General features: G+C 44.8%; 1 protein-coding gene across 1 annotated transcript; it reads right to left on the reverse strand.

Moving 5' to 3' along the window:
- Nucleotides 1-2,488: 2,488 nt before the first annotated feature.
- On the reverse strand, nt 2,489-7,741 carry SKIDA1 (SKI/DACH domain containing 1). Its single transcript, XM_055545389.1, has one exon. The coding sequence runs from the start codon at nt 7,052-7,054 to the stop codon at nt 4,286-4,288; it is 2,769 nt and encodes a 922-aa protein (XP_055401364.1). The 5' UTR covers nt 7,055-7,741; the 3' UTR covers nt 2,489-4,285.
- Between the last annotated feature and the right edge of the window lie 2,138 nt (nt 7,742-9,879).

Genomic DNA, 9,879 nt, shown 5'->3' on the forward strand with positions numbered 1-9,879 from the left:
GGGCGGCCGGAACGCGGGCTGGCGGTGTGGGGGAGGCGGCCCGCTCCCGAGGACGCCACCAGCAGAGAGGGACGAGGAGTTGGTGCGAGAGAGCGGGCCCGGCAGCTGGAAAGGACTGAACGCCTTGTTTTTGAAACTGTCAATTCCCTCAACCCCTATTGTGAGGGCTTCATGCAAAACATCTCAGGCCTTTTAAAGTAGGAGCTTGTGAGGCCGCCACAGTTTGAAAAGGAGCGAGAGAGGAGCGGGGCCTAGGGCATGGGCAAAGAATGATAGCTGGGCCCCACCCCCCCAGCAAAAGAGGGCCTGCCAAACAGGTAAAATGCAGCCCTCCCCCCTCCACCTCCTAGATCTGCCCTACGTCCCCACCCCCCAGGCTAGTTTGCAAAATGCCCTCTGGCCTAGGGAGCAAACCAAAACCAAAGCTAGCATTAAAAATAGCGCTTCCTTCCAGGGAAGGGGAAAATCGTGTGGAAGGCCAGGGTGAACCGGAGGACTCCCTAAGGTGGACGCCCTGTTCCTCCTTTCCGTTTTCCTGAGGTTTCCTGAGTTTAGTTGATGGGGGAGCCTTTATATCCCCCGCCCCCCAGGCCAGTGTGGCTCTAGGAGCTCCCTTTTTCACATTTCTTTTTCTTTTTTTCAGCAGGAAGTATTTTCAAGGTGAAGCAAAACTCACCACGTTTTCTGTCTTTTGTAGATGCTAATGCTTTATTATTATTATTTTTAATAGTTGTGTTTTGTTTTTGTTTTACCATAGAGGATTTTGTTTTCTTTGAAAGAAACAAAAAATGCTTTTGAGGAATTAGTCTACATCTCTTCCTGCATGCACACAAAACTAGCATTCACATATCAGCAGAAACTTCCAGTTCTTGTGCCTGAAACTTTGAGGAGTTTCTAGACCATTGAAAGTCACCCAGACATGGATAAGATAAAAATCCACACACCAGCCCATCTAGTTTATGTTACTGCTGTTTAGTGGTGGCTCCTTGTTGTTGATTTTAAAATAAACAACCATTATTGAGATGACTTCACTGTAATCAAGTAAGCCAGTACAAAAGAATACCCACTTTAAAAAGTAAATAGTTGAGAAAAAGCAAACTGCATTTGCTAAAAAGGCAGATAACCTGACTGTGGAAGACAAGAGTACACACATCTCTTAAAAAAATAATTAAATCTTCATTTCACAGTCTTATCAGGAAACTACTTTTACAGGAGACCAAAAATAACTTGTTTCCACAAAAAAGTCAGAAAAAGAGCCCTTTCCTTCATTTTTTTTTCTTATGCCTGTAAGTGTTGAGTCTTAGACACAGGAATCAGTGACCCTGGAACCATATAGTGTTTTAAACAAACAAGCAAAAAAACACCTCTCACCTGAAAACATTTAAATGTAAAAAATGCAGTCTATCAATGGAGATAACTTTTGTTTTTCTCTCTATAAGTCTTAAGTTTTTGAACAAATAGGACATTTATAGCATCTTAGAAAATCTAGATCTTGTCATCAATCATAAACCAACCAAAATGAAATAAACTGTACTAGGAATACAGCAGAATAGGAAAACAGCTAAGAGGCTCCTCAAAATGGAAGAATTTGCATTTACAAGTTACTGAATACTATTTGGAACACTCTCCTAACAGAAGCCCCAACTGAGGTTTTGCTGTGATTGGCTGGCTTGTGGTGGTACTGTGGGGAGAAATTTGTGTGGACTATTTCATTTCTTCCTTTTTGATGGTATCACTCTGGAATGCCTCGGCCTCCCTGCTGCTCATTCTCCAGTTCCTATAAACTGAAACTATTGATTCTCTGAGGGTTGGAGACCAAGTGTCAAAGCTGGAGGCTGATATTTTATGTCAGAGATTCCATAGGGTATATTTGTTTTAAATTGTGCTTATTGTGCTTATTCCAGCTCGCAGTCCTCCCACACCCAAGATCTATAGGTTTCAAATATACTTTCAATTTATAATTTAGGCACAATGATTCCACAGCCAATAAGAAAAGTACTAGTCTAAATGCAGTCATACTCGAAACTTTCTTGACTTAGCAGTAATTAAAGAGTAGAAATTACAGACTTCCAGTGTGTGTGTGTCACACTTTTTACAGATTGATTTTGCAGGATAACTGACTGCACCCAAATTCTGCTGCCTTCCAAAGAGGCAAGAACTGACTGAGAAGCCAATGGCTCAGCTTTCTGGGGCTTTAGCTGTAACTTGTACTGGTCTTTGAAATTACACACAAATATGATTTCAAGGATAACATCCCCCAATTTTTACTTTGACCATATCTATCATCCAAATAAAAAAAAGATCCAGTGAACCTACATCTGGCAACATTCAAGAAGGAAAGGAAGGGAGGCAGTTCAAAGCATCTGTTTACTCCATCCAAATGTATTTGGATGCAGGTACTCTCAGCCTCTGTCCTTTACAATAAAGAGTAAAACCACAGAGCATATACAGCAATTAGGGCTGAGACCATCCAGATCTATCTGAAACATTTATAGACAAAAGGAAAATTTCAAAGGGAGTAGGAATTAAAAGGTTGGGGGGGGGGTGGAAAAAGACTGAATTTCCATGAGAAATAGTGACTTCAATTCACACAGTAAACATTTCATTGATGTTTTGTTTCATTCTGTGATTTATGATCTATAGATGCAACTTCTTAGGTTTAAGATGGCAAAGATCTGAGATCTATAATTTGTCAGACTAGGGGAGGTGGACCCAAAATTATTAAATTTAACTTTCATCAAAATAGCAAGTGATCTTTGCTTCACTTTCTTCAACCTGAAACTTTTTGCACTTGATTTGTAATAAGTTTGTGAAGTTTTGTTGTTATTTAGGAAGAAACCCACCAGTGGTCTGCACAGAACCTGACTGGCCTCGTCACATGGTATTACAACAAAACACTACACCCAATAAATGCATTTCTTTCAGGCAAAAACATTACAAGTGAAAATGTCAACAAAACCATTCATTCCTGTTAACTGTTCTTCAATCTGGAATAAGTAGAAATGTATGGAACCAGGAATTTTAAACAGTGTTTTTAATTGAAAATAAAGCTAAAGCATGCTTTTCAACAGTGCAAATTTCCATAATTTTGATTTACTGCTTCCATCATCACAACATAGTACACCAGCATGGCCCTTACCAAGGGCTAGACTCTAACCATTTGCATGTTGAACTACTTTGATTTTAAGTGCAAATATAGATAGTCACCTCTGATTGTCACTTGCAGTAGAAACTCTCCTGCTCTATACACAGGATGGTCTGAAAACAGAAGTTTAGAGAGATGCAGAGAAAGTAAAAGATAATAAAATCCAAGTGCCTGAGTTCTGGTACCAAAAAGCCCTGAAATAACTGTTATTTTTTATTTGGGGTATTCGAACAATTCTGACCCATTTTCCTTTTCTTGGTTGCTTTTTTACTGCTCTGTCACTATAAAGAGTCAGACCATAAACTATCCTGCTATTATGAGAAATATTTTAATTGTTTTGCAACTCTGAGGAGTCATGTTCAGACCACAAGGTAAGCAGGACAATAGTAAGAGTCACCTCATTTAAAATTCTGGGTGAGGACGCAAAAAGGACTTTTCCAATTGCAAGGAGTGGCGTAAAAGTAAAATTACACCCTTTACAAAAAAAAAAAGAAAAAGAAAAAAGACAATATTATATTTACTTTACTCGATATATGTGAAGTAGCTGTTACCAGCATTCATTCAGGACTCCCCAATATTTCCAATCAAAAAAAAAAAAAGTGCAACTACTCTTGAAGAGGAAATGAGGGGAGAAAAAGAAAAAGATACCCCACAAGAAACTTCTTGCTACCTCACTGTGTAACCATGTAACCAACCTAACAAACTTTCACTGAATTAACAGTTACACTTTTAGGTCTGAAATCTAGTGCATAAACTTAATGGCTCATTGTAATATTTATTATTCAACCTTTTGACATTTATTTGTAGCAGTTGAATTGAGGTACCGGGTGCATTATTAGCATTGAAACAGTAAAGTGTTCCAGCTCTACCGTAATAACTGAGTTTACTTGAGTCTTTAGCCTGAAGTATAGTCTGTGGAATGTAAACCAACCCTTCTCCCACCCCTCCCCCACCCTACTCCAAAAAAAAAAAACCAACCCCGCAATGGAAAAAAAAAAGTAATCCGATTTCTGTCTTCAAAATGCGATAAACCAGGACTCCAAAAGAGGTGTAACACATTAATGGACTTGTACAAACCATCCTGTGCAGTTTACAACAAAAGGAAGGTATGGTTCAAGAAAATATCTTCCAAAAACGCTTTTATGAATTAAATTTCCTGAATTTGTGACTAGGTGGAAGAGGTATTGCAGAACCGCCCAGCTGCCATTTCCATATAGGATGGGCCTTGTGAGGAGGTTGGGAATCCTTAGTGGTGTTTAAGGAATACGCCGGCCACAAATCCCCATCCTTCCCAATAATGAGTGATGGTGGACAAGGAAAATTTGCCATGAAATTAAATGGCCTTTTCACTGCTGATGCTACATTGCTGGCTACCTTTTTGCGTCTGTTTATAACTGTAAAATCATCCAGTGTTCCTTCATGTGTCTCAGTTTTACCTGTAGGACGAGGACTTCTAGCTGATTTCAGATTTGGTTTGACTGGAGGTGTCTGAAGTACAGGTCGCTTTCCCAGTACTAGTGTCCGGTAATTTTTCCTCACCCTGGCACCAAATTTATATTCCCCATCCTCAGGTTTTGGAGAACCTAAAGTGCATGAAAGGCCCTGACTCTGAGCCAGTGGATTTAAGGAAGGAGTTTCTTTTTCAGGGCATGCAAAACCTTCCTTGGCTGTAGTTAACAAGGCGTCCTCCTCTTTACTTTCAGTCACACTGTAAAACTCACCCTTTGTATCATTGCACTCGCACTTTAGCTTATTTGTAATAAGGTCAGGTTCATATTCTTCATTAGCACTACTGTCTTCTACTTTGATTTTAATATTGTGCAGAAACGGCAATGTCCTGTCGCCGGTATCAGTACAGGCATTCTCGGCTTTAGTTGTTGCTGCGGCTGTATCCACCTCGGGATAAGTTGGTGAAGAAGAGGGCAAATCCGTAGCAAATTCAGTACAATGAGGGATTTTGGAATCTTTTTCTGAATTTGTTGCTGCTCCCGAAGAATCATTATTTAAGAACCTAGCAGCTATTGTGTTGTTATCTGCACAGTGTGTAGTAGGAGTTGCTTGTAGGCATTTCCTAGCCTCTCGGAGTATTCTTTGTTGTGGAAATGCATTGTTTGTCTTTGGGCTAGGTGAAGAGGCCCCCTCCGCCAGGCAGTTAATTGTCAGGTCAGTTCTCTTTACAATACTGGAAATTTCAGATTGTGGGAATGTAATCTCAGATACCCTATCGTTCCTTATCTCTGTGAAACAACTCCCCAGGCTGGCCGGGCAGTACACCGGAGACGCTTTGGGGGCCCAGCTCTGCCGATTCCACTCCTCGGGCGACTCCGCTTTGACACTACTCTTGAGATCGGGAAGTCGGCCGGCATCCTCGAAAGCAGCGGGTTTGGTTGCAGCGGCGGCGGAGGCCAGATGGTACAAGAAGTTGGCCTGCGCCTGCACGCTGGGAGGCTTGCAGAAGCTGGTGCGCCTGAAACGGATGCTCTGCACTGACACTTGGCTGGAGCCGGAGCTAGAGTCCGACTCCGTGGACGAGTCCTCCTCCTCCTCCTCCGAGCTGACTTCACTGGAATCCGAGGCCCCACTGCCCCCCTCCTCCTCTTCCTCCTCCTCTTCCTCCTCCTCTCCCTCCTCCTCCTCTTCCTCCGAGGACACAGAGTTGCTGGAGCTGGACACACTGGAGCCAAAATCCGAGTCGTTGGCGGCATGGTCCGAGTAGGAGCTGGACTCGGAGTCGCTGCTGCAACTCTCGGGAAAGCTGCCCAGATGGGGCTGCGGCCGGTGGTGATGAGGGGGATGGTGATTCGGCTGCGGCAGCTGGGCCCGGTGGTGGTGGTGATGGTGGTGGTGGTGATGGTGATGGTGGTGGTGGTGGTGGGGAGGCGGACAGAAGCCGTTCACCAGATGAAACCTTTCCAGGCAAGTGGCCCCGGCGGCCGCCGCCGCCGCCGCCGCCGCCGCCGCTGCCGCCGCCGCCGCCGCCGCCGCCTTGGCTTTGTAGGACCTGGGCAACAGCAGCAGACGGCGGGCGCCGGCGTGCGGCGCGAGCAGGCAGTCCTTGGCGCCCCCGCGCTTGCGCTTGCACCGGTAGGTCAGGCTCACCGGGCCTCCGGCGCCCGCCGTCGCCGCTGCAGCCTTGGGCTGGGGCCCGGCCGCCGACGCCTGGTAGTAGGCGGCGGCGGCGGCGGCAGCGGCGGCGGCGGCGGCGGCAGCGGCGGCGGCGGCCGGGTGCTTGCTGCACAGCAGGCTCCGAAAATAAGCAGGGTCCGAGTGGAAAGCGACGTAGTTTCCCTGGAGCGGGGCAGTTTCATAGTTTAGAGGGGGTTTGCAAGGCGAGCGCACGAATTCCGGGTAGTGCGAGCCCGGGTATTTGCTAAAAATCTGAGGTAGATGGGCGGCTGGGCGCGCGGCGGCGGCGGCGGCGGCGCCCGGGCGCGGGGACTGCGCGCTGATTGGCAGGGGCCGCGCGGCTCCGCTCAGGCCCCGCCAAAGTTGGTGCTTGTCCTTCCAGAAAGCCGGGCGGGGGCCGGCGGCGGCGGCGGCGGCGGCGCGCCCTGGCGGCGGCGCCTTTGTGGCCAGGGCCCGGCCGACCCTCCTGCGCTTGGTCTTGAGGACGCGCTCAGTTTTGCAGGAGGTGTAGAGCGCTTCCACGTCTTCCCGGGAGATGAGCGTGCATTTGGCGGCGTGGAAGGCGATGCTGTTGATTGCCTTGAGTTTTCGCAACTCCTCCAGATCGCAGTGGTGCTTTTTCACTTTCAGATGATCCATGCGCTTGTGCACGGTCGTCCTCGGGATGTTTTTCAGCAGATCCGTGAAGACTTGGGAGAGGGCAAACATTTGCTTTCCTTTAATGATGAGGTAGCCGAGCCTCACGCCATCCACCTCTTCAAAACCTGACTTCAGGTCTCCCATGTCGGGCACTAAACGATCCCCACCATTTGCAGTAAATATATACGTGACGCATACATACACATGTATGTATGTTAATCCTCCACCAGATGCTGCGTGTGTCTCAAGGCATCCTGCTAATAAAATAACAAAGACTGTTATTCCCGGCGAAGGGAGTGCCAAACTCTAGGCGAAATTATTGGGGAAAAGAAAAGAAAAAAAAAAAACAACTATGAAATTACACTGACTTGATTCTTGCTTTTTTTTTTGGTTTTCGTTTTTTTAAAAAAGAGGGGAAAAACCATCCGGTTTCTGCTTTGCCAGTGTGTTGGTCTAAGTCCTCGCTGCAGATCAGTACCTGGGCCCCTCTATTCCTTCCTTCTCCATTGGAGCACTATGATAATGGAATGTGAAGGAGAAAGAGAAAAGACATGCAGCTGCTATTCCCGCCGCTGCTTTAGCTACAAATAAAATGACAGAGTGAAGTGAGCTCGTCCGGAGACACCTTCATCAATTAATTCCCCTAAAGCCAGCGCTGATTGGACACTCCTGACAGGTGATGCAATAAAAATTGATATTCCACCCCTTCCCCCCAAAATCTCCCACTAATTAGCATACCCTTATACTGCCACCTCCCCTCCCAAAGTAAATAATACAGTCGGTATATAAATCTTTCCATTAAACTATCGGAGCTCAGAAACAGCCTGACTCACAGACTTCATCAGAAGCAGTGTGTGTACGCTTAAAAAAAAAAAAAAAAAAGCCTTGTATATTCGCCTTTAAAGGAATATTGCCTATTTTTTGCTTTATTTGAATTTTACCGCTATAGCTATTATCATTTCAAAGAAAAGCATTTTTAAAACATTATCAAGCCTAAATAGATATATCCCACCCCCCTTTTCCTTTGGAAAATGGAGCTTAAGCGAAACGTGCAGAACAGCCTGGTATTTCCCTTATGGGAGTGGGGGAGCCCGGCTGGGAGCTCCAAAGTTAAATCCGCGCGGTGAACCATCCCAGTACAGACTTACGTTTTGATTTTCTTTCGATTTTCCTTGTTTCCCCCACCCCCCAAAATGCCTTTTTACAACCAGAAACAAAGTTATTTGACCAATGAAGCAGTTCAAGGCTCCAGCTCCGAAACACTGTAACAATTCAACTGAATTTTGGTTCTCTGCTGGGGGGTGGAGTGGGGAGGAGGTAGTTTCACGTCAGACCCATAACAAAGCATAGATAAGCCAGAAATGTGTACACTTTTCACAATTAAGCAGGCTGGATTGGAGGCAGGATGGTCCTAGAGTCCCCAGCAAGCCTTAGCCGGGGTCCTGTTCACAACAGGTCAGAATTCCATGGAGCAGATTGCTTCTGTAGCAAAGAAAAGAAAAGGTAAACCGCCCAAGGTGCTTCCAGAGGTTTTACGTAATAACGATGAAAAGAAAGTGCTGATGTATGATGCAGACTATTTCAGTGGTCTGTGATGCTTTTGGTTAGTAGTTTAAATGAATCTTCCACAACTCCCATTTTTTCCATGAAAGCCAAGCATCTGCTTTTTTTTTTTTTTTTTAAATCACTTTGGATGAATATCAATATTGTTTAACCTCTTCTTAGTCAAATTAAAGCATATTTTGGTGTCATTTTCAAGGATATCCAAAATATTGCCAAATGAGAGCAAAGGTCTTCCCAGTCGCATCACCACGATCCCAAGGCAGTTTGTTGGCTGCTTTGCAAAATTCGGCAAAATCTTCTTAACTGTTCGGTGTTTGGAACTACAGCATGAATGCAGCCCAGGCATTTATATGTTTCCTTGTTCTTCCAAAAATAGACACATCCGTGTGCTTAAAAGAATAAACGGATATTTCTAAGCCTGCAGGAAAAAAATTGTACAGTAATTTCTTCCTTTACATTCAAAAGTTCCAGCTTCCCCTGCTCTGGTCTGACTAGCACAAGCAGGTATGGCTCAAACAGAGAGGGAGAGAGAGAGGGAGAGAGATTAAAAACCGAAGAGTCAGACACACAAAAAGGTAGTTTGCATGAAATCTCAGCCATGGTTCCCCACCCCCACCCTCATCTTTCTTGTAATTTCCCAGGAATTTTGAAGAGAATTGGGAATTTCAAGAAGTGCATCCGGAAATTAAGGAAGTCTATTTAAGAGAGTCTGTAACTCAGAGGTTGGGATTTGAAAAGTCAGCCCTGGACTACTGTTGCACTCAGCACAGATGTAATCGCCGCTCTTCAACTTAATCAATGTGTGTACAAACCGCGATGTCTAGTTCTTGCCTTTGAAATCTAAGGCTAGCATTTCCATCCAAGAAATCAGAGCTACAGCAAATTACATTTTTGTCCCTTGAATGAGAGAAGGATCATTGAATGGATCTCGTGATATTTCAGGCTTTAAACGTAACCGAGAGGCAGCAATGAACAATGCCTCGTCACAGCTAATACCATCCACCGAGTTGGCTTTCTTTTGCATCTGGATGTATCACACCGCGTATTTCTTTCACTTTCGCAGGAGGCAAAATGCAAGAGGTTTAAGCAGAAAGCAAAGTTTCCAGGAAAAGCAGATGCTGGTGTTTGTTTTTGAAAGTAGAATGAGCAGAGTCTTTCTATTGCCAGCGACAATAATGTTTTAAAATTTCTCCTGATGCACTTATATACTGCCAGCCCTCTTCCTCTCACCCCACCCCGTTCAATTCCCCTCCCCCAGCTTTAAGATTTCCACCAAAGAGTCAAACAGCCAAGAAATAGTAAACTCAGAAAAAACCTTTGAGAACACATTACAAAAGGTTGGCTAGAGCGTCCTTTTTTTTTTTTTTTTAAATTTGGCCAGGTAGTACTAGTTGTTCTCAATTCCT

This window comes from Bubalus kerabau, chromosome 13, assembly GCF_029407905.1.
Source record: "Bubalus kerabau isolate K-KA32 ecotype Philippines breed swamp buffalo chromosome 13, PCC_UOA_SB_1v2, whole genome shotgun sequence".
Classification (NCBI taxonomy): Eukaryota; Metazoa; Chordata; class Mammalia; order Artiodactyla; family Bovidae; genus Bubalus; species Bubalus kerabau.